This window comes from Lactuca saligna, chromosome 4, assembly GCF_052625555.1.
Source record: "Lactuca saligna cultivar CGN05327 chromosome 4, ASM5262555v1, whole genome shotgun sequence".
NCBI classification, from domain to species: domain Eukaryota; kingdom Viridiplantae; phylum Streptophyta; class Magnoliopsida; order Asterales; family Asteraceae; genus Lactuca; species Lactuca saligna.
Window position 1 is genome coordinate 30697823 of NC_136420.1, and position 26184 is coordinate 30724006.

The 26184-nt window shown below is 33.0% G+C and overlaps 1 protein-coding gene and 1 pseudogene across 1 annotated transcript; both read right to left on the minus strand.

Annotated features, from left to right (window-relative positions):
* Positions 1-4644: 4644 nt before the first annotated feature.
* Positions 4645-5859, minus strand: LOC145039430 (protein CANDIDATE G-PROTEIN COUPLED RECEPTOR 7 pseudogene; annotated as a pseudogene).
* Positions 5860-12064: 6205 nt separating this feature from the next.
* On the minus strand, positions 12065-19646 carry LOC145041476 (Leucine-rich repeat transmembrane protein kinase). The gene is made up of 24 exons (XM_078989575.1): positions 19446-19646; positions 19164-19347; positions 17045-17116; positions 16859-16927; positions 16684-16755; positions 16513-16584; positions 16310-16381; positions 16150-16221; positions 15981-16052; positions 15785-15856; positions 15624-15695; positions 15470-15541; positions 15323-15388; positions 15158-15223; positions 15034-15072; positions 14897-14955; positions 14443-14828; positions 14155-14350; positions 13707-13850; positions 13489-13607; positions 13182-13392; positions 12860-13100; positions 12628-12778; positions 12065-12542 (listed from the first exon to the last, which is right to left on the minus strand). Exons 1-24 carry the CDS (start codon positions 19531-19533, stop codon positions 12207-12209), a joined length of 3003 nt encoding a protein of 1000 aa, XP_078845701.1. The 5' UTR covers positions 19534-19646; the 3' UTR covers positions 12065-12206.
* Between the last annotated feature and the right edge of the window lie 6538 nt (positions 19647-26184).

Sequence of the window (26184 nt, forward strand, 5' to 3'; positions counted from 1 at the left end):
GGGACGTTAAGGCGTCAAACTTTTCATATTTTGTCAACATATTGTAATTGATTTTGAAACATGTAATTCATACAAGTGATGTAACTTTTTCAATTATATATATGTTGGTTGTGTTTGCTTAAATTACTATTGAAATTGTGGTTATGATACTATACATGAAGTCCTCCACCCCCGGACGTTTCCGCCATCCTTGGTTTGGGGGTGTGACACCACGTTGTGATGCTCAACCCGTCACGTCGTGGGTGTTGTTCAGATCAACTTAATGTATTAAGATCTTAAACCTTAAAGCCACTCATTGGTACTTTCCAAAGGGCTTTCTTACTCCCAATACACCATAAAAATCATTTATTTATAGACATGCATGTCTTAAGCTCAAACTAGGTCAAAATGGTGAAAATAAGATTAGGATCTCATGCATGGAACTCATAACTTAATAACTCTCTAGATTTAGGATAAGAGACCACAAAGGAACCTCAATGACTCACAAAGTTGCCAACTTTATGAAATCCCAACAATCAAACCACCTCAAACATGGTGGAAAATGGCTAAAAACCTAGATCTAACATGCTTAGACACAAAAGGTAGAAGCTTGATGACTTACAATGGCCCAAAAGCTATATAAGATGATGAAGGAGAGGTTTGTTTGCTAGAACATCACACTAATACACCTTCTTCATCTTCATGATGCTAAAATCAGCACAAAGATCTCATAATGTCAAAAATTGAGGTTAGGGTTTCTTCTAGGCTGAAATGGAGGTGATTAAGGCTAAGGATGTGAGAACCCTAGCCATCATATCACTTAAATAAGGCCCAAAACCAGGAAAATTAGGATTTACACTCAAGCGGCCACCACGTCTTGACCATAACCTTGTCACATCATGGAAAATTAGTATTTGCACTCAAGAGACCACCACATCATGGCAGCATTGAGAAATAATAGTTGCGAAGACTATCTATCGCCACATCGTGATGCTAAACCCGTAATATCGTGGGTGCTACTCAAATCAACATAATGTATTAAACTCTTAATCCTTAAAGCCACTCATTGGTACTTTCCAAAGGGCTTTCTTACTCCCAATACACCATAAAAATCATTGATTTATAGACATGCATGTCTTAAGCTTAAATTAGGTCAAAATTGTGAAAATGAGATTAGGATTTCATGCATGGAACTCACAACTCAATAACTCTCTAGATTTGGGATAAGAGGCCACAAAAGAACCTTAATGACTTATGAAGTTGCCAACTTCATAAAATTCCAACACTCAAACTACCTTAAACATGGTGGAAAATGGATATAAACCTAGATCTAGCATGCTTAGACAAAAAAGGTAGAAGCATGAGTACTTACAATGGCCCAAAAGCTATTCAAGAGGCTAAAATCACCACAAAGATCTCATAAGGTCAAAGAAAGGATGTTAGGTGTAACACTCAAAAATCACAATAATTTAAAATTTTTAAAATCAACCATTCATCATAATTGTTTACGAAAACAATCATTATTTCAAAAGTATTATTTCAATTTTGAGTTTTCCGTAAGATCCAGTGACATAAACAGGAAGTTGTGTACGGTCATGCCTTTACCTTTCCACGATCCTTTAAAGTACCTGAAACGATAAACTAAAATTTATAAGCCAAATCTTAGTGAGTTTCCCCAAAGTACCACCACATTAACATATAATCAAACAGATAATGGGTCCACAACCTCCTGGTTAGATTACCCCTGGCCCATAACCTTTCGGTTGGAATATCATGGCCCATAGCCTTCCAATTGGCTTGCCCCTATATAATGGGTTCACAACCTCCTGGCTAGATTACCCCCAGCCCACAACCTTTCGGTTGGAATTCCCTAGCCCACAACCTTTTGTTTGGCGTGCTTCGGTCTGTTGACTGATAGCACAAAGCAATACGGGCTTAACCCCACCATACCATGTGGAGATATACATAACAAATAACATATATCCAACAAAATATAATCATATAACCAGTCTGTTGACTGAGAGCGTGCATAAGAAGAACGCCTAAATCTGACTTCGTATGAGGAAGTTATGATTTTTCGAAGTTTCGACCTAGCGGTATACAACCCAAAGTTCGAATATGATATCGAGTGATTTCTAGCCGAAACAGTCTAAACAGCAATCGAAGATCTCGTCGATAGTAGTCCAACGGTGAAAAAACAGACGAAAACGGACGTCAGATGAAGAAGTTATAATATAATAAAAATAAAGTCAAAATTAGCCGACGGAGTCTAAATGAAAGTTGTAGAGCATAATCTCACCTACATGTGGATATAAAGAACGTCGAAAACAGAGCTCATATGTGAAAGATATTAATTTCTGAAGTTCGGGGCACGAACTTCAACCCCTGTGTCAGAGCTCACAACGTGAGCATAGTGTTCACGATGTGAGTAGGTGATGGACGTCTTCCAGGGCAAGTGGCCTGATGACGAACGCCATGACATCGAGCTAACGACGTGAGCAGTTGTGGCTCACGACGTGAGCATAGAGTTTCAGCCTCCTATAAATAGAAAGCGAGGTCAACCGAGTTTTGTTGCTCATTTTCTTTAATCTCACTCCATATTACCTCGATTTACGTGCAAGTTATACCCCTGAAGCCCCGGTATCATCCCGAGACCCGAAGCCCCAAAGATCCCGAGAAGAAAAAAGTTTCGAGCTGAAGCTCTACCTGCGAGAAGCCCGGCGTGTGAAGATATCACAATTTCACCGAAGAATACCACTTTAAGAGCTATAGTGATGTCCGAGCATCGTCTTATCAAGTGAGTGCATAGTCTCTTTCATAAACATGATTTAATACAAGTATTGTTAAATGTATTAAGTATATATGTTTTGAGTAAGTGTTTAGTTGCTTTCTTCTAACACATAAATACGAAGTATTCTCCATAAAATATGTGCTATGCGTTTATATATTATTAGTTAGTGAAATGAGTATTGATTGAATGTTGTATACATGTTTTAAACTGTATATATATATATATATATATATATATATATATATATATATATATATATATATATATACTTTTATCTACAAATATGTTGGGTAGAACATTGGTAGATAGTTGATGTGTGATGAAATAAAATGATGAGAGGCATCGATGTTGTTATTGACTTAGTCATCTAGCGGAGTATGGATGACGACCACAGACTCTTTCTAAACAGTCTAGTGGAACGCAAGCAGGCTCATATCTTGTAGGTGTTGTAACGATGTGTTCACCGGTGTACTCTATCCCCCTCATGGTTGCCTTTAGGACATCTATTGTTGAGGAAACCCATTTGCAGTAATGTCCATCCCGATGAAAAATCCTAGACTAGTCCCCTGTGATAGTTGTTGTTTTAGGGACGTAAAGTGAGGATAACGGGAATGGGTAATCAGGTTATTGTTGGATGGTGAAAATTAAATATAATTATTTATTATGGGTTGAAAACCCTATATGCTCATCTGGCTCCCAAGTCTGACCTACACAGTTTTATTTGTATTACAAGTAGTGGCACGAGAGCATAAGTTGAACAACTTGTGAAGATATTTTGTTTATAGGCCAACAGTTGTATATAACTATTGTAAGGCTTATAATGTGCCGTTTATGCTTTTGGTATGTATCGAAACATGACATCCCGAGTTTTGTTATATATGAAAATACATTTCTTTAAGGAATGTTGTGATAAATTTTATTTATCATTTTTTTTTTTTTGGAAAAAATTCCGCAACTCTTTTAAATCAAAGGATTACTCTGAAAATTATTTTAGAAACATAAATTAAATCAGTCTTTTCTGGCCGTGAAAATAGTGACGTCACACAAGAGTATATATGTAAGTATGTAACAACATATGACAAAACTAAATACATGTGGCCAAATACATGAGTCCATTGGTTATATGACAAACTATGACAGTAGACTAATACAAAATGCGACATAAAGCCCATAATAAATCAATATACTAACAATTGGGTCATTTAAGAGCGTTGTGATTTCTGTCAAGATAGAGACACATGTGAATTTTTTAGCTGACCCGACAGAAGGAATATTAACCCTTAAACTAGATTAAGTTTTGGTTTTTGGATGGATTGGAGGGAAACACGTGTGTGTGAATCTTACTGGGGTATCCCTCTCATGGGTTTGAGGGCGAAAGGTTTCACGGCGGGGCATGCTACGTTAAAAGTTGCTATATGCAAAGTTACAAAACATGAGAAGTCGTGCATGAAAAAATAACATGTGTTCATACCATTCGTATTTAATACGTTTGGTTTTCTCGCATCGGAAGTGTTGTAGCTTCTTTCTTAGGGTACAATGGATTATGCATAGCAATATTATGTCTTCTAGATCTATTGATGTAGACTTCAAAAAAAATCGGTTTATCATACAAAAGAGTTTAACGGCTTAGCTTGTTACTCGTTTGTCTTCCGACTCTCTTTGCATCATTACCGCTAAATAATTTTTGAACCAGTTAAAATCAAAAGGTTAAAAAATCATTATGAAAAATAAAAATTAATGAATCAAACTTCTGAAATAAATCAAATCTAAACGAACTAGTTATATGTCCAAAACAGAAGAAACTCAAAAACAAATACACCAAACAAATAAATTGTTCAAGGAAAAGCTAAGGTTGACTACTGGCATTGTATCACCTAGACAAGAGATTCCTTACAGTCTTCACCGTCTTTATCAAGAACAGATGGCCTGAACATGTAAAACATCACCATATAGAACACAAGACTGCTGCTTTCCTGTAAGATTGTTTGTTGTAACACCATAATTAAAAGGTATACGAAAACCATTAAAGAGTACACATCCGTGAGCGATAACGACATCTCAAAGGTTGAAGTATCGGAAGCCTTTGTGAGCGCCAAATCCGAGAAAAAAGCAGTGTGGAAGAAAACAACGACGCAACAGTTGGTATCTATAAATAGAATAATCGTATGTTTCAAATCCAACCAATCTTCTTAATAAGGGCCGGATTCCCCAACCAATATATAACTCACATTAACAAAAACACGAACTAAGATCAGTATCGTCAAAAGAATTATTTCCCAATCTGGCAAAACCCGCTTCCGAAAACTCCATCCGGCGGCGTTCAACACGAGTACAGTGTACAAAAGCACATTCCTCATTACCTTAAATATGTTAAACAAGATATGCCATCCATGATGAGTACCTGTAACCTTCAAATCATGTTGATCCGCAGCCGCACAGATAAGGTGAAGTACAGTGATCCAACTCAACATAGCCATTAGTAAATGGATCATCTGAAAACGTTTCTGGTTCTTGAAGCATAGGTTGACCCAAAACCCTAGAAAATACAGATAAACGAGGAAGAATCCAAAGTAAACATACGGCTGCGGTTGGCCGGCTGATAAATAGTCTTTGGTGGTGCCGTCATCTACAACGTTGTAGAGCTCTGTGCGGAGATTCATGGTCACGAGGGATTGGTTATTGCAGTTGGCGAAGTAGAGTAAGTATTTACCGGGATATGTGACATGGTATGACGTGTTAAAGGATGAGTGAGGAGGAGGCGAGAGATCTTGGAATGTAAAGAGGACTGTGATGTTCTTGATATCTAAGGCGCACATATCAGGGTTTGGTTTGATTTGGATGGGGTAGCGTTCTGACAATTCATGGAAGAAAAGGAAGAAACCAATACGTGAAGGATCAGGTTGTGATGAGTTGGAGGTGGAGGAGATTCCGACGGAGGAGACAGAGACGGAAACGTAGCCGGTATGTGAGTATTCAAACTCCGAGAAGAGGATATCTTCATTGGATTGGATCTCCATGGAGTTGATATCCGCCGTGGATGGTGCAGCGAAGATGAGGAAGAGGAGGAGAACGACAGTGAGAATACTCATGTTGGATTCTCAGGTGGGTTGACGGCGGAGGAAGGCGGTGGTGGGGAGACAGTGAGCGTATGTTGAACCTGTTTTTTTTACTTTCGGATATTTATATAGAAAAAGGTCAACTATATAATATATATCCATGCAGAGACGCATTACTTATTGAGCTTTTCTTAATAAAAGCAATAAACTTATCAAGATATCATGCATACGTACCATGAATTTAGAATGTGATTGAGTTATTCCAATTAAAAATCCGGAATTATCTTAAATAGAATGTCGTGAATTAATGATGTGATGAGTCCAGAATCTCTTCAAGAATACCTATCAAGAAAATTAACTTAAACCTTAGATTACATTTATCCCTCAATTATCAATCTCGCTTTAAATTAATTATTGTGCTAATATCCAATATATTTTAGTAGGTATCTTGGTAAAAGGGAAAAAAAACACGTCAAATTGTTGATTGTGTAACGTTTAGAATAAGGTGCAACTTTTGGAGTTAACTAAGGGAACCGGTACATTTTTAGTTGACTTAATTGGATTTAGTAATTTATAGGAGTATATTAGATTTGTTGTTTCTAAAAAAAATTCTTGGATTATTAATTTTATGTAAAAACTTATGGAACAAGTTTTGTTATTGAGAGTTGAGATACGTTGCTCCATGTACATCGTCATTTTTTCTAAAGTTGTGTAAATCAGAATAATACATGTTCTTTTTAGTTCTGATTAGTGTTGAATTAAGTTTCTTAAGTTTGTTACATTCGTAAGAGATTTATTCTTGTTTTTTATCAATAACTTTTTTTACCTACTTCAAATATATAATATTATTAGGTGTAAAATGTTTTTATTTTTTTTGTTAAAAAAATTGAAATATTATAAGGATGCAAATTTTCTGGCATTCACACAACTGGTCGGGTAATGCCTAAAAAATCGCAATCAACAATGCAAGTGATGAGGAATCACGATATCTTATTTTTTTCTCTTTGAATCTAATCTTATCTTAGTTATGCTCCTCACAATTCTGTCAAAGAATCCTCGAATTGATGTAAACAATAGTACAAATTCAAGTAAGCTTCTCTTTTTTGTGGTTTTTTGCTTATTAAAGTCTCCAAATATTGAAGTGGATTAATGACTCAAAAAATATGTATAAATAATGTGGACTGTGGTATGTAGTTCAAGAAAATTACCAATTAGTGAATTAGGATTCCCAAACAAGGATATGATGGTTTTATTTCAACCATTTATAATGTAGTTATGTTATGTAATTTCCAAGTAAGGATATGATGGTTTTATTTCAACAAGGATATGTGGAGTGTGTTATGTATGAAAAATCGCAATCAACAATACAAATGATGAGGAATCACGATATCCTATTCTTTCTCTTTTAATCTATCTTATCTTAGTTATGTTCCTCACAATTCTGTGAATTGATGTAAACAAGAGTACGAATTCAAGTAAGTTTCTCTTTTTCGTGGTTTTTTGCTTCTTAAAGTCTCCAAATATTGAAGAAAATTTTCCGACATGTTTTTATTAATCTATTGTACTATTAATGATATTTTAATTGCTACCTTAGGTCATAATCCCTTTGATTTTATAATTACCAATTAGTGAATTAGGATTCCCAAATAAGGATATGATGGTTTTATTTCAATCATTTATAATGTAGTTATGTTGTGATTTCCAATTTGTATTTGACTGAATCTGTTTGTTTTTCATGCTCAGGTTTAAAACTGTGAATGTCGAATTTAATTATTTCTTCAAAGCCTTGAAACAATTCTAAGGCTTTTATGCTTTGTGTTTGATTGTTTCTATTTCAATGTTTGATTATTAATGAATTAGTGATTATCAATTCTTCGTTATCTGATTGTGAATTTGTTAATCTTTGATATATAAATTGTTTCTATTTGACGGTTTATGTAATACTTTCGACATAAAAACTTATATTTTATTTAAAAAAGAGTAAATTACATGAATGGTCCCTATGGTTTGGGATAATTTTCACGCTTGGTCCCTAACTTATTTTTTTAACTCGGAAGGTCCCTACTATTTGTTATTGCTACACGTTTGGTCCCTATTATTTGTTTTTATTACGTGTATGGTCCTTATCTTACGTAAAAAGACAATTATTTAAATAAGAAAAAAAATGGTAGGGTAAGTAAGGTAAGGTGAGGGCGTGGAGGTGAGGGTGTGTTTATTTAAATAAATTAAAAAATTAAGGGAAAAATACAATATTTATGTAAGACAGGGACCAAACGTGTAACAAACACAAACAGTAGGGACCTTCCGAATTAGAAAAATAAGTTAGGGACCAAATGCGCAAGTTACGCTAAACCATAGGGACCATTCGAGTAATTTACCCTTAAAAAAAGACATAATCAAATGATTTGTTTCATTGATAGTTTTTTCATTATTTGTGTGTCAAAAGTGTTGCTGATTTAATATCATCAATATTATTTAAGTGTAATAAGATTAAATTTGATGATCAAAAGTGATCTTGATGAATATCGAACAAGTTAGGATTGTAGGAGTGCACGCGTATTCAGGTTTTTCAAGACTCGAAGTACACTGTTATTTAGGGGTGAAGCCCCTAAACAAACGGGGGTCCGAGGGCAGCGTCCCTGGGAGCTGGGTCCAAGGGGCGACAGCCCCTGGCGGGGTCCGAAGGACAAAGCCCCTGGTTGGGGTCGAGGATATGTTACTATTTAAAAATGCATCAGAAAATAGTGTTTTCAGATAATTGAATTGGTTTCACCCATATCCAAATACCCATTTTTATGTTAGTTTTTATGGTTTTATGACAGTTTGAAAGTATCATATGATAGTTTTTCAGACAGAAATCATAAATCTGTTTTTTATCATTTTTCTGGTATATCTTGAAGAACATTTTCACAGCCATTCTCTGATTTCATATCTCTTAATTTCATCCAATTGAGTGTTCGATCTGTACCATCGAAATACTTCAATTTGATAGTGAATCACGACTTTCAGATAATCTGAGAAATCTGTTCATCTCCTATTTGTGACAAAAAGCTCTCAAATGGTTGGTATTTCCAATAGGTGAAATACCAAAACATGTTTGGTGTTTGGGGCTTTATTTTGAAATTTTGACACAATCTTGCTTTAAAGTAAGTTTTGTAATACCCCACTTTCTAAGGCTACTAAAACATAAAAAATGTGACTTTTTAACACAAAAATAGCATTCCAACCACACACTAAAATTAAAATTAAAAAAAAAAAAAAAAAAAAAAAAAAAAAAACTTATTTTAATAGTATTATATTAAAAAATATCATTATTATTATATAATTCAATTTAACTTATTTATTGTAATATCTAAATTATCAATAATAATAATAATGTTAACTGGTTATTTAATTGAATTATCTTAGATTTTTTACTTAAATATATCTTAATATTTATAAAATATAAATATAATATTTTAATTATAATATTGATGCTTTAAGATAATTCATTTTTATAATACTATACATGTGATAATATATATATATATATATATATATATATATATATATATATATATATATATATATATATATATATATATATATATATATTGAAAGGTTATATTGAGAACGTTAAAAGGTTGAAAACGCGACAACGATTGTGGACTAATCATTTTACAAAGGACAATATAGGAATTTTACAATTACATTAATGATATAGTCAACTTAATTAATAGTGGTTTCCTATAATGTTGCCATCATTTAATTCAATTTTTTTCCAAAAAAAATGGCTTTTTATTAGTATACAACAGTTAAATTGAATAAGTTCCTTTCCATTGAAACTTAAATAATGTTATAACTAAATAACATTGTTTTTTTTCATATATCAACTAAATCCATCTTTATTCAAAAAAAAAATTGTTGTATTCATTAATGAATATCTAATTTAAGTTTTTTATTTAATATAAATTAATGGTATGAATAAGCTAAATATTATAATGGGTTTTTATTCATTGATAAATGAATTTAGTGATTGTTGTATTCATAAATGAATATGACAAAGATGGATTCAAATGTTTACATAATTAAATTCAGAAATGATTATACTACAACTGAATTCATACATTTATATTGATAATAATATATTTATAAATGATTAAACTCAAACAAAAAATAAGAACTTGTATTCATAGATACTATAATTGATTATTTTTCTCTAATACATTTGGACTGAAACGTATTCATACAATTATAATCGCAAATAAATAACACATATGTTTTGCTCATTCATACGGAGATCACAAACGAATAAAACACATGTTTTGCTCCTTTAAACGGTGATGATGTTGATCTTGTCTTTTTTTCTCAATGTATGAACCTGAATCTATAACAATAAAGAATAGAGTTAAACATATTATTTTTTTAATCAAATTAAGATATAAACATCAAAAAAGTGAAAAAAAAAAAAAAAAAAAAAAAAAAAAAAAAAAAAAAAAAAAAAAAAACTACAACTATATAATGAAATACACGTAAATAACTTCATATGTTGTTTTCAGAAAATTATATGCATATTCAAAATTGATTGGGCATTATTTCAAATTCGATACAAAATTATCATTTAAATTAATAAAGCACATTCTCAGTCTTTCGATCAAAGTTATATTTTTGTCGCTATGACTGTTTCTTTTCAACATATATTATCAACTTGAACAAATTATAACCTAACAATGATTAATATATAGCTACTTTTTGATACATATGAAACTTCAACCAAAGGAACTACGAACCCAAATTACCAATTTGCATATATTAGTTTATTCATAAATAGATCATTATGTCACCTTTGCTTTTAAATCTATATTTATAAAATAAATAGAATACGTTCTTTTTACCTTATTTGGCATAATGAATAAACTTATATCAAAAAAATGGTGTGATATAGTTTTAGCCTAATTCATGTAGGTAATTTCTCATATGAAAAGGGTGTGTCTTAGCAATTTTTAAGATTGAAAAATTATAAGAAAAAGCTTCACAAAAATTATGAAAGACGACATCGTTTACCTTTTTAAGTAGCCATGCCATATTAATTTTCCTTCATGATTATCATTGGTAAGCAACATCTTTATTTTTTCAAATCTTGAATATCATTATATCAGAATCTCCGTAATCTTAATCATCTTAGCACTATGAACATATCTGTGTTCCCTCTACAACACTTGATCCCAAAGCAGGTGTTGCGGAAAATCAAAAACAGCCCCCATATAAACCATGAGATATCACCGGATACACCAACTAGAAAACCATATCCAAAACCCAACGATTTGTTGCTCCGCCGGAAAAACAAATACAATATTAGAAACGCCACTAATCGGCGACCTGCTCTGGTCCAGTTAAGACTGCGAGCATGAAACGAGACCTGTTACGATGGAAAAAGGTGTGGGTGATGCGCCGATGGGAGAGAGAACAAAAGGTTAGGGCGTAGGCGTTATTTTGATGTTCACATTCTATGAACTAATATTGTGGATTTGTTACCTACGAAAATAAATTTAAGCAAATTTTAAGGAAATTAACAAATTTAAAATTACGTTCATACCCTTTACGTAATTTTATTATTTACATATTGATATCTTTAATTTTGAAATTGACATAAATGGTCCCTTGTCTATCAGCCTTAGATCTAACAAATTTAAAATACGATTTTTTTTTTTTTAACTTTTCTTAAAAGTTTGAAACTTTTCTATAGATTTCTCTGTATATAAATGTGATAATCTTGAAGCAATTCTATTGAATTTTATGTTGTCATATAATGAAAAAGCAAGTTTGGTGTTGGACAAGGGTCACCCACCATTTTTGGCGGCCAAAATCTTTCAAACAATAATACCGGCCAATACAGCGGACGATTGGAATAACATTTATCAGCATTCCACTGTTTTAGTGGCCGGTTAGAGAAGCTCTAAGAAAAATACATCAAAAACCTTTTTACTTTTAAATCATATATACTCGCTATGTAGGTTTATAACAATAGGAAACAAATTTATTTCATTGCATGTCAAAATACAACACATCAAAATTGGCGACACTCATTAAAATCGTATCTAGTTTAATGATATATAAAATAAGAATCCTATAATAGCATCGCCTGGAACCTTTTTAAACTGAGGATTAATCGGATTTAAAAATAAGGTCTTTGATTTTCTTGCTTTGTGTTAATGTGTGACCAGTTATTTTAGTTGAAATTGGCACAACTAACATCAGGTTTTCACAATTCCTTGGGATGAGTTATGATAATTGACTGTAACACTACTTTGTAGGTTGTTACATTATGAATGTTTATTTTTTTTCTAATGTCTGTCTATATACACCATCAAATACACATTCACATTCGCATGAAATGATTGTCATTTATTTGCTTCAGTACCTAGCAACGACTCAGTACACGGATCCTCACTGGTTATCGTAAGTGTCTCACTAGGATTCTGCCAAAAGTGATTCCTTAAGGCCCTAAACTTTGGATTTATAGTTGAAAATCCAGGGTCAGATAGCAAATCTTGAACACTCGTGCGACCCTCTAACATATTCATGGCTTGTGACATAGTTGGCCTAAGTGTAGGTGATGCATTCGTGCACAAAAGAGCCACGTTCAAAAGTGTCATTGCTTCCTCTGATGAATACTCGGATCCCAAATCCGGATCAACCAATTCCAATAAACTCCCTCTCTCTTGCAGAACATATGCCTGCAATGCAAAGTGAAAACAAAAGAAATTAATATTATTACAGTTGACTTTTTTGGTCAAAATACATATTGAGATTTTTGCTTACCCAATCAAGAAGGTAAACAAACTCTTCTTTAGGTCTATAGTTGGTGTTGCTTTTTCCACTAACTGTTTCTAATACCACGATTCCAAAACTGTAAACATCTGCCTTGGGAGTCAAGTAACCTCGCATCGCGTACTCCGGAGCCATGTAACCTCTAAAAAACAACAGTTAGTATTAAATAGGATGTATTGATGTAATATGTGTAACAAAAGCAAGCTTAAAGAACATAACATACATGGTTCCTGCAATACGAGTACTGATGTGGGTATTTCCATCATCAGTAAGCTTTGCCAAACCGAAATCAGATATTTTTGCACTCAGATCTTTATCAAGCAACACATTGCTAGTTTTGATGTCTCTGTGTACAATTCTCAGTTGTGATTCTTCATGGAGATACACCAAGCCTCGGGCTATCCCTAAACATACCTTCCACCTCACTGGCCATGTCAGCTTTGCTTTGGACACTTTATCTCGACCTAATGCCATGGTATTATAAAATTAGTGAGAAAGAAGATTTTCAGTTTCTAAATTTTATGTAGTTAAACTGATAAGCTTACCGAAAAGAGCACGAGATAGGCAGTTATTCTCCATGTACTCATAAATCAAAGATAACTGGTTGCCTTCGACACAACATCCGTATAGTTTCACAAGATTTGGGTGTTGTAAAGCTGAAATCATGCCGATTTCATTCACGAATTCGCGCGTTCCTTGTTTGGACTTTGATGATAGTTGCTTCACTGCAATGATTGTCCCATCTGATAATGAACCCTATTATACATATTACATATTTTATTAGTAACATAAAAAATAATAAAACTATATTTTTGGAGTTTGTGCTTTGAACGAATTGACAGTTGACACCACCTTGTAAACAGCACCAAAACCACCTTCGCCAAGCTTGTTTGACAGATCAAAGTTTTTAGTTGCAGCTTTTATCTGTCTTAGAGTGAATATTCCAGTTTGCAGATCCAGACCCTTGAGCTCTGTTATATAAATTTAAAAAAAAAAGTATTGTATTAAGTTTGTGACTAGTTTTTTTTTGCAAATTTAAACGTTCAGACGATATTAGAAAAGGTATTTACCTCTATCTTTTGCATTTTTAGCCGTAAAGAAGCCTTTTCTCCACAAGATAAGTATGATTAGAAATACAAAAAACACTCCTCCACCAACAATTGCTACTATTAAACTAACTGCAATCTTTTTCCCATAAACAGGGGGGTCGAAATCTGTACAACAATGCAATGTTACAACTTAAAAAAACAGCACTGAGAGAATTTATAACATAATAAGCTGACATGGAAATGATTTATAGGTTGTTTCTTTTTCACTTAATGTGGACAGATATGTATGATTGTTTCTAACCCTTTTACCTATTTTCCTTTTTACTTTTTTCCTCCAAACTCCTCTAACGTTAATGAAGTTTAACAAAATTGATGACCATTGTGAAATTTGTGTTTTGGAATGTAAAGATAAAATCGACTCTATATATACAACACTTTAATTAGACAGACATAATGAAGAATGACTTACTCGGATCAAGTGAAATGGCTGATATTAAAGGACCATAAATTCCTCTAACTGGAATTCCAGTAGTGCCCCTTCCAGCCCAATAAAGTTGAATCTTGACCGTGTTACTCGTCACATTGACTGTGAATTTTTTTGTAATTGGCCTACCAGCACCTCCAGCCTCTTTTGCAATATCAAAATCCTTCAATTTCAATTCCCCCTACATTTAAAAAAATATATATATGTTAAAATTCCTGTTCAAAGTTGCATCTGCATAAACTAATAAATTATTGTAACTAATAGTTAAATCACCTGGACATAAACATCAAATACGCGCTTTCCAAGGTTGTTATACGTGCTGTCTTGGGTGAAAATAATCTCAGCGAAGTGAAGGCTAAGATTGTAATTTCCATTGAGAAGACAGAGTCCATAGTAAGTGAGAGAAATAGCAGCTGTGCGTGCTGACATGTACAATTCTGTTTCAGATGCTGACACGTTATGGAGAGTTGATACGTTTGAAAGAGTGTAGATATCAGAATCATGATCATCATCTAAAAAGTGTCCAGTGCTGCTAAATGCCCAGTTTCTTTCCCCATAATATGTTGCTGCACCTTTTGCTTCTAAATCGGCTTTGTATCTGGTGGTGTTGTTGATATTTACTTCTTTGCCCCCGCAGTTGATGTGTAGAGAATAGGCTTCTGAAGGAGAATATTGGAATTCAGTTGACATTTAAGATGAAGTGAATTGATGTTTATAGATAACTCACGTTGTCTAGTTGAACTAGAACATGGGAAATCTTTCCTTAGACATGGATGAATATTGTTTCTACATTAAAAAAAAAAAATAGAAATTAATCAAGTTATTGAAAGAAGGTTTCGCAAAATAAAAAGTCACGTGTCTTACTGTTTGTTTGTGGACAAAGAATACCCCTCCACCATGTTTCTGATTCAAGTAAGGAAAATTTTAAGCATAAACATGAGTATGAAAAAAAAGAACAAAAGAAAAAAGAAAAAGTGGAAAAACTTACATTGTCCCACGTGGACATTCATTTGGACCAGAAGAATCCCATGTAAAACGGTTATAAGAAACATCCCTGAAAAGGCATATATTGGGAAAATATTTTACTTTTTGATTATTTAATGATGTAAATTATGTAGGGAAAGATGGCTATTTAAGAAAATATTGTACTTACACAGTTTTGGAGCTTGAGAAAACCCATCCAGGTATAGGTCCAGTAAGATTATTGTCTGTCAAATAACTATAAAACAGTGTCACCTTTTAGAAAATCGACTATACTTATTAGAAAACAACATAATATTGTTGAAGATAATTCACTTACATGTAATCTGTTTTTCCTAGTTCAGAAAAAGATGATGGGATTTCACCAGTCAAATTGTTAAAACTGAGGTCTCTACAACAATAAAAAAATATATATATCATGAATAAGTTACAAGACAATGTAATTTTATACATATACCAACCTTTATACTTACAGAGTTTTCAGTGTTCTCATATTCCCCACGTATTCAGGGATTGTCCCATGGATCAAACAATTTCTAAGTATCCTGTGTAATTCCAGATTATAATTAATATTTAATATTTTCACTTCAATACTAATACGATTGGTTTATTATAAAAATAATCAAAAACTCACAATTTACTCAGATCTTCCATTTTCTGAAGTTTTGGGAAACTAGACCCTGTAGTTTTCAAGTCGCTGATCCTTCTGTAACACAAGAGTAATATTAAATATTTTTCATGTTAGATATATTAGATAAATGAATCAATAACTTTGTATATTCAGAGAGGAAAAAAGGTAAAAAAAAAAAAAAAAAAAAAGAATTGCATACAGATCATTTAGTTTTGTTAACATAGAGATGCTAGAAGGAATTGGCCCCTCAAGAGAACAACCTTGTAGATGCCTGCATTATTAAAAAGAAAATATTGTCATCTTTCAGATTAATACATCTCAAGAAACCAAAAAGAAACCTCAAACAAAAATAAATAAAATGTGCTTACAATTTCTGAATTTGTGTCCAGTTGCCAATGAAGTCTGGTATCTTTCCAGTGAAATTATTGTCACTTATCCTCCTAAAATTGTAAGTAACAATATATTATATTTATACATTGATAAGTTTAAATATGTATGTACTATGTATATCAGTATATGTATACTTACATATCAGTCAAGTTGGTAAGTTTTCCAAGTCCAACAGGCAGTGGGCCAGAGAATTCATTTGAAGCCAGAACACTGGGAATACAAAATTTTATATGAAAATATGGATCAAACTTATAATTTCAATCTATTATTTTTCTTTCTTGGTGTTTTAAGCAGAAGTATACAAGGGTAAAAAGGTGAAAAGAAAAGTTATTAGTTATTACAGTTTCTGCAAATTTTTCATGTTCACAATCTCTTCGGGTATGGATCCTGAAAAGCGGTTTCCTTCCATGCTCCTACAAAATGTTGAAGAAACAATCAAAATGAAGTTTTTTTTTTTTTTTTTTGTCTATTTATTGTATTGTAAGAAAATAAGAAGGGGTGATGTTGTTTACAGATTTACAAGGACAGTTATTCTGGTGAGAACTCTTGGAAATGAGCCGGATAATCTGTTTCCCATGAGAGAGCTGCATATAGTCATGGATTATTGTAAGATTTGTTACTAAAGTAAAATAATTATTAATTATTTTTCACATGTAAAAAAAAAAAAAAAAAAAAGGTGGTTCATACAGGTCACCCAAGCGCATAGTAGCCCATTGAGGAGGTATAGTTCCATTGAGGTAGTTACGACTGAGATCCCTGGATTAATAAGCACACAATTATAAATTAGATTTATTCTATTATTCATAAACATAAAACACTTAACTTTTATTGATTAATAATGTCTTGATCATTGATCAAAGAGGTTTTGCTTACAATTGTTTAAGGTATCGAAGCTTGGAAAACTCTGGTGGAATAGCAGCTGAGATGTTTTGGGATTTCAAAGCTCTGCATTGTTAAGACAAATTAAAAAATTTATGGTTTGAAATTGTTCAAACAAAAAATTAAGTCTATCTCCTTCTCATAAGTATTGCAACAATTTCCTATAAGTAACAAAAAAAAGATGGTAAACTTTCATTTCATAAATTTTAAAAAACAAATACTCAATGTGCATGTTGAATTGTAAGATGTAGTATTTGTATAATTGATGATTAAAAAAACTGTACAATTACATGTATTTTGACTAATGTTACAGAATCTTATCAATCTTTCATAAAAGACCAAATTGATAAAATCGTATGGTTATTTAGGGGTTTTATAAGTAAACCATGTAATGTATATTATGTAGATTTAACAAAAATATTTATTGGATGGATTTTTAGAAATATTGTTTCTCATATTTTCAACACCAACAACAATGTAATGCGTCAAGTTTTTAGTATCATTATGTTTAAAATTATTTGATACCACGATTTTATCATATTTAAATTACTTATTTTTCCATGCGATTGACTGGGTCAATAAATCTTTTTCTAATTCGTTTGGGTATTTTGTTCCTCAAATAGTTAAACATTTTTTAGAACTATGTATATAAATAAATCTTACGTCCTGTAAAATTGCAAGTTCTTCATTTTCATTTATGACATAAAAAGTTACATCTTGATTCTCATGTAGAAATTACAATTATCTATTTGTATTTTTTTTTTCATGAACAAACCAACACTAACGCTTTTGTCAATACAATTCTTTTGCATTAGATATTTTATATATTTGATAAATAATTAATCAAACAATACAATTACCAAATATTGTAATTTAATACATATAATTAGTTTTAACATATAAATAAAAAAATCACTATTAAATAATTAGTTGCTTCCTTGCCTCTTTATTTATGCATAAATTGGTAAATCATATTAGTTACATAATTGGATATGAAATTAAATTCATTGCTTATTTTTGTTAAAAAAAAATTGTAAGTTTATTGCCTAAAAAGCCATTAACAAACTTAAATATAAGTCTTATGTCACTTAATGACAAAGAAAATTGATGACCTTTCAAGTGGTGCTTTAGACACTGCCTCGTATATTTTACTAAAACAAAAGTTATAAAAATAAAAATAAAAACTACAATCGAACTCATTGATACGATGATACTTATAATATTTTTAATATATTAATAACTACATTTAATTTTATTTTATATTAAAACACTCTATTTTTTTAGGTGATATTGGTTTTTTCTTTTTTTTTTCTTTATCGGTTAAAAGATGGAGTAATATCTAGAAAATGGGGACAATAGGACTCGTACAACTGTCAGCTGATTCCAGCTTGGCAGTCAACAAGATCGGGTTGACTACCTTCCAAGTCAAAGCTAATGTCCTATCTATGTATGTATAAAGTATAAAACTATAAACTATTAACAATACATTTGAGATTGATCTTTTTTTTGATAAAATGCGCCAAGATTTACATGCTTTTTGATAAATACGCCAAGATTCACATGTTGTGATAAATACGACAAGATCAAGATGAATACAATACTCAAAACATTATTAGAATTTAGAACAATTTCAGAGTTAGCAGTTAGCTCTATTAAAAAATCTAATGAAGAGTTCTAAATTATATATGAGCATGAAGAGCTTTTTTTTAGAAGTTAATTAAGAATCAACCCATAAAGAGCTTTTTACCAGTGGAGAAGATAGTTTTTTTGGGTCAGTATATCAAATTACAGAAAACTTTGTTCCCAAAATAAGATTATTATTACTTTAAAAGTTTAGTTTTTCCTCCAATGATTCAGTGGATTCTGAAGGTTCATGAAAATCGAAGAGCAGAAATCACATGTAGATATCTAAAATGCATCGGTAGTTCCTAGAATTAAAACAGAAATCTATCGTTGGAACATTGTGTATGTATGTATGTGTGCAAATTGCAATGAATGTTGATTAGACGAGATTTAGGCCATAGATTTTCGTAAAATCGTAAGGATATCGACTTCATCTTCCTTAATTAACATTTGGATTCCAAATTGCCATAACCGAATTAGGAATACGTACATGCGAACTACGCGGCAGGTGGCATTTTGTTCGAAAGAGCAATCACAGTTAACAGAGACCTCGAATCCTTTTGGGAACTCGCCGCGGCCCCAATTCCCTTCGCCACTGCACGGATTCTTATCCAAATCCCATTCTTTCGTCCCATTTATCCCCAATTTTTCACCTATTTCTTTCAGTACCTTCACTGCATCAATCCACACACACAAACAACCACCATTAATCTCTCCGTCATTCCTCGATTCAGAACGAAGTAATCAATGAAGATACAAAAGGAAAACCTACCTTCTGTCTCGTCGAGCTTTGGTGCTTGTGCGGATGCAAAATTTTTGTACAAAATCAATGAAAACATGAATAACAAGACACTTTTCATGTTGCTGATTGTTGGATGCTCCTGTGACTTGAGTGGAGCAAATGAGACGAGTATATCATATAGAGCGAGAGAACAAGAGAGTAACGACAATAATAATTGTCGATAAAGAAAGGTGTATATCAGGTCAGAGCTGAAAATGGCGACTAGAATTAATTGGGGGAGATGGAGATGAGGGTTAGTTTGGCCCCATTTGGAATCTCTCACGTGGTAATAAAATCTTATTTTATGAAGATAAACTCTCTTGTTTAAATTATCAAATATTAGATAATTAGTTACATAATACACGATAGTTTATAAAGTAGAGCCATCGAGAGTGTACTCTGCTATATAAATTGGTAATATATTGCATTTTAGGTGTCGAACAAATCATTATTTTTTTTTCTTTTGGAAATGGAATTTCCATGAAAATGATTTTCGGACGGGCTTTCACATACCGATTAATATTCGATACGAACATCAAGTTTTGTCTCCTGTTCCGAAGTTAATGCATACGAAACTTCATGATTTATCTACTCACAACATTTTTCACATGTCTTACTAAATTTATATTTAGCTGAAAAAACAGTTTTAATTGATAGTTGAAAAATTGGTTGATAACTAAAAAATTAGCTGATAAAAAATATAAAACATCCTAAAAATCATGATCCAAAATTTCATTTTTAAATCATTAAATAAACATAATTACTAAAAATCAGTTGTCAAAACATGAACCATAATATCTCAAAATATCAAAAACAATATATCCATATCAAACACGTGTTAAATATATTAGAGTAATAATTTCAGGCTAACATCATGGTGTGTCCACTGCAATCATCATGAGCTCTTCCCCTTGCTACCGGAAGTATCTGAAATCAAAACTGAAAACTGTAAGTACGAAGCTTAGCACGTCTATCCACACTACCACATACCATACATATAAGCACATAATCAAATAATAACATATCATTGGCCCCGCCCAGCATCGAGCAAAGCTCGGGGTGTGTGTGTGTGTGTGTGTGTGTGTGTATATATATATATAAAGTGAAGGGTTATTTGGAAAACAAAAAAACCCTAAAAATGCATAAAAATGCATAAATAAATACCAAGACATCACAAAACTTTTTTTTGAATTTTTTTTTATCAAAAAATCGCAGCATTTTTTACAATTTTGCTGAAAAAAAAAAATCAATTTTTTTTGTAAAAAAAAAATTCAAAAATTTTTTCAGCGATTTTGACATAAAAGTTGCGATTTTTTGATAAAAAAATTCAAAAAATAGTTTTGTGATCTTTAAGTATTTTTTTATGCATTTTAATGATTTTTAGGGGTTTTTTTTTACTTTTTGTTTTCCATAAAACCTATATATATATATATATATATATATATATATATATATATATATATATATATATATATATATATATATATATATAATCAAAAAATCGCAACTTTTATGTCAAAATCGCTGAAAAAAATTTTGAATTTTTTTTTTACAAAAAAAAAAATAAAATTGTAAAAAAAATGCTGCGATTTTTTGATAAAAAAAATTCAAAAAAAAGTTTTGTGATGTCTTGGTATTTATTTATGCATTTTTATGATTTTTAGGGTTTTTTTATTTTCCAAATAACCCTTCCCTATATATATATATATATATATATATATATATATATATATATATATATACATATATATATATATATACACACACACACACACACCGAGCTTTGCGCGATGCTGGGCGGGGCCAATGATATGTTATTATTTGATTACGTGCTTATATGTATAGTATGTGGTAGTTTGGATAGACGTGCTAAGCTTCGTACTTACAGTTTTCAGTTTTGGTTTCAGGTACTTCTGGTAGCAAGGGAAAGAGCTCATGATGATTGCAGTGGACACACCATGATGTTAGCCTGAGATTATTACTCTGATATATTTAACATGTGTTTGATATGGATAAATTGTTTTTGATATTTTGAGATATTATGGTTCATGTTTTGACAACTGATTTTTAGTAATTATGTTTATTTAATGATTTAAAAATGAAATTTTGGGTCATGATTTTTAGGATGTTTTATATTTTTTATCAGCTAATTTTTTAGTTATTAACTAATTTTTTATGTAACCAATTTTTCAACTATCAATTAAAACTGTTTTTTCAACTATATATATATATATATATATATATATATATATATATATATATATATATATATATATATATATATATATATATATATATATATATATATATATATATCAACAAATACACATAAATAATCACATAACATAAACATATAAACATTCATCGGGCCCCGCCCGGCATTGGACCGAAATCCGAAAGCATACAAACATTCCTCGGGCATTACCTGACATCGGACCGTAATCCGGAAACATACAAAACAGACACATGCAAGAATCACGAAGACATCAATCATAAAAACATTCCTCAGGTACCGGTCGGCATCAGATCGGAATCCGGAAACATATAAACCTACATCGGGCACTGCCCAACATCGGACCTTGGTCCGAAACATACTAGCATACATATACGGGTCGGCATTAGTGCCTTTGACCCGTTCATACAGGAGGATAACTCAGCTCACAAAGTTAAATGCAAAATTTCACGGTACGAAATCTCTAACGGCTACTCCGATGACTTCCCGAGCTATCAATGCAAAATAACACTTTAGTCAAAACTCAATAATCCTTTTTAGGTTAAAATGACCATTTTGCCCTTGATCTAATTCGGATCATAACCTAGTTCCAAATCCATAACATCAGTGGTTCAATTCCATAAAGCCTTTCCAACACCACTAAAGACTCACTTACGGCCTAATTTTCTAAATTTGGCCTAACTCCTCAAATGGGCCTTCCCTTAATCCCAAACATGTTCTAGGCCCAATAACTGACTTCTGATGGCCCACCGAGGCCCTATAGCTAAGAAGTCCAAAGATGGTCTGTAACATCCTGTTCCGGATTGTTTTGCGATTCAACGCTCGTTAGCTGTAATCCGAGTATGAGAAGGTTTTGAGGCTTTGAAGGATAAAGGTTTAGGCCCTTTTTTGATATGCATAAGGTAGGCGGTGTGATGAAGGGGTTTGTGTTGTGCTTTAGAGCCCAAGAGTATCAGTGAAAGCGTTGGATCGATCTTTTATGAAATTGGGTTTTGTTCGTGGAGTTTTAAGCCTGTGATGAGCTGCTCGGAGCGTAGGGCTTATCGCTACCTTTTCGTGGATATAAGGTTCATTGGAAACAGACTTATAACGAAGAAGCTATGACAGTTTGAAGTTTTGGCAAGAATAGTCCTTATTGAGAAATGGGTGGCAATTGGGTACGCAAGGCGTACACTTGTGTAATTTCAGCGTGCTCATGTGTTTTGCATGATCGCGAAAGCCACCTAGTATGTTGTGTGTACCAAAGGGTACGCTAGGCGTACTAGGTCCAGAAAGAAACCCAAATATTGTGGAGTGTCCCTATTTAAGGAACATGATGGCCTCATTTTCAGCCACCATTTCCAGCCTCCAAACCCTCTCAAGCCCTAATCTCGTTTCTCCTAGCTTGTGTGAGTATGGAGGCTCATTTGAGTGTCCTTGGTGAAGCTCTTGGTGAAAAGGGAGCCTTGAAAGAGGATAGCTAATGATTATAGCTCTTGGATCTGAGTTCTACTCTTATTGGTGCATCTCCTAGAGATATCAAGTTTAAAACATGCTCACTGTTATGTTGGTTCTTGTTTTGGGTCCATTTTTAGGGTTTTATGTCCCAAGATTGGAACTGTGTGAATTTGGTGAACTCTAGTGCAAATCTCTTATCCTTTTTAAGTGTATCGGGTTGCCTTGAGTCATAAAAATGAGAACTTGGTCGTCTAGACCTCTCCATGCATGTGTTAAGATGATTAAAGAGAGTCTTAATGGTTATTTTTGGAAGTTGGGTCCCATTAAGATATGCAAACTGATAAAGTCGCCAACTTTACCAGTTAGGGACTTGTAATGAAGCTTCCCTAAGGTTTGGATGCTATGTATTGAAGTGGTTAAGTCAAAATTTGAGGTTTGTAGACCAGAGCATTACACCCCACATAAGTTTCAGTACGCCCCGCGTACTGAATTAAGTCCTCTGATCAAGATTTGCGTGTACACTGAGCGTACCAAGAGAGGTACGCCCCGCGTAAACTCGTTGTCGGCTTTTTGGTCTAGATCTCGTTTTGGGCCTTAAGCGTTGGGTCTTGGTTTGGGCTTGTTGTATTAGAGATTTTGGCCAGGGGAATTTATATATATGTCTTGGAACCTTGTGTTAGGCGTGCTAGTTTGGCTTTAAGTTTAGGGTTGGGCCTTGGTGGGCCCATTTGGTATTGGGCCTTGGTGGGCCCAATGGGTTTGGGTTATTTATAGGTCGGGTTAATTGTGGGTTTAGCTCAGTGTTAGAGGCTGGTGTGCAGCAGCAACATTTATAGGATATGTTCATCATCTGAGGTGAATCTTCTCACTATACTTACTTGGGTGGTAATTACTGTGCGACCGGAGAGTCTTATTTGTGTTATGGACCGGAAGGTCTTATTTGCTTATACCGAGATATGAGATATTATGCTTTCTATCTTTGTGATTATTGTTTTATATTACTTTGTGCATTTATTGAGCTATGAACGGAGGGTCCATACCGAGCAGTGAGACCGGAGGGTCTTTACTAAGACACAGGATCGGAGGGTCCATACCGAGCCGTGAGACCAGAGGGTCTTCACTGAGACATATGACCGGAGGGTCCTTATCGAGATATAGCGATGAGAGGCTAACTATTTGTGTGTGTAGTATTTTGGGAAACTCACTAAGCTTCGTGCTTACAATGTTTGTGTAAAATGTGTTTCAGGTACATGTTAGATGCCATTTTATGCATCTTATAGGGTAGTTTTCATTATCATTTTAGCACCATATTTTGTACATTTTCATGTCATTTAGATAAATAATGTTCAGCTCATGTATTTCGTTAGAATTCCCGTACTGCTCATGTTTTATGTTGATTTCAGATAGTTCGAGTGGAGCAGTGCTTTGGGAGCAGTTTGATGCGCGTTTGGAGCTTAAAATGGAGCTTGAAACATATGGAGTATGTTGAGGAATGTTTGTAAGATGCTTTGGTCAAGAAAAACTCAATTGAATTGATCACACGAAGATATAATATACAATATCAAAGTTAAACGATGTTGCTGGCAGCTTTGATCGTATGTCAGTATTTTGACCATATCTCGAGAACCGTAACTCCGATTGACGCGATTCAAAATGATCTGAAAAGTAGAAAAAAGTTCGGACGTCATAGGCACAACCTGCGATTGCAGGTTGTCTCCTTACGATCGCAGGTGACCTCTTTGCAATCGCCAGTTTGGTTGCAGGTTGCCTTTGAGGTTCTTTTGTGCCCAAAATTCATCCGGAAGTGAAAACTCAAAACTTGCGATCGCAGGTTGGCCAAAAAGTGTCAAAATAGCATCCTACTTCATTAAAACGGCATCAGATGCATTTATTTCAAAACCTACGATCGCAGGTGCGTCGTTTTTGCTGCTAGATGTATAAAAAGACCCTGATAGCCTTCCAGTAACCTAAGTTGGCGATTCCAGAGGTGCCAGACGACGAAAATACAATTTTGGAGGCGTTTCTTCTCTGATTTCATCAATTTCTGAAGATCTGAAGACTGTGGATCATCTCCTTCAAGTAGATTAGTAAGATTAGTTGTTTGATGTCTCTTTTTATCTGTTTTGATCAGATTTTGGCCATGTCTGGCTAAACCTTAGTTTTTAGTTTTGCATAAGACAAGTACTTTTCATGTGATTGATCATTAGATCTGGTTTTTGATTTGTGTTTCTATCTAGATTCTTCAGTTTTGAGTTTAATGAATGTTTGATTTTGATTCTTGTTAGTTTGATCACCTAGCTAGGGTTTTATCATTCCAGTTAATCAGTTAATAGAATCCGTAATTGTTCTTGTCAACTGGTAAAAGTAACAAGTATCAGATTGGTTCCATTTTGGGATTTAACTCTAGTATAAACTGTAAAAAACATATCTTTACGCTTCCGAGCCAGTGAGAAGTATTGGGTATTGCTGGGAATTTTACATAAACTATAATGCAACTTTTCTGATTTAATTAAGGGCTTGTTTGATTAGACAGTAAAAAGTTAGGGTTAATTAAAGAGCTTGTTTTGATTAACTAATTTAGGTAAAAGAGAAATTACTAAAGCTTGTTAGTTTTTCTCAGTACCAACTTAGATAGAACGCATCTCAAATAACCAAGTCAATATTCATTGCATGATTAAGAAAGTTGCAGCAAAACTGAAATCGTGTTCGTTTAGTTTAATATCACTGCAATTTTAGTTTTTAGTTTAATTCAAATCCCCCTTTTAATAATTTCTGTCTTGACTAGATTGTGCCTGATGCAAAAAGGCATTGACCATTAGGTTGTGTCCCTGAGGATTCGACCCTGCTTCCCTATGCTATATTGTTAGTGCAAGTAGCAGTGATAATTTATTTGCTTAATACGCGTGCGACAACATGTTAACAATACATCTCAGGATCGCGAGAAGGCGAATGCATGATTCTACCATCCATCAGCCTATGGAGATTTGAGGATTTTAGGATACTCTGATATTATTTTGATAATAACTTAAAATAGATGTGATGAATTGAATTTACGAGTAA

What these genes read in the sequence shown, in the direction of transcription:
- LOC145041476 (XM_078989575.1), bottom strand. Translation starts at nt 19,533, where the DNA reads ATGAAAAGTGTCTTGTTATTCATGTTTTCATTGATTTTGTACAAAAAT. An exon ending in TTCTCAAGCTCCAAAACTGT is followed by an intron (nt 15,224 to 15,322) that starts GTAAGTACAATA and finishes ATGCCTTTTCAG; the next exon opens with GGATGTTTCTTATAACCGTT. An exon ending in TAAAAATGCAAAAGATAGAG is followed by an intron (nt 13,608 to 13,706) that starts GTAAATACCTTT and finishes TTTATATAACAG; the next exon opens with AGCTCAAGGGTCTGGATCTG.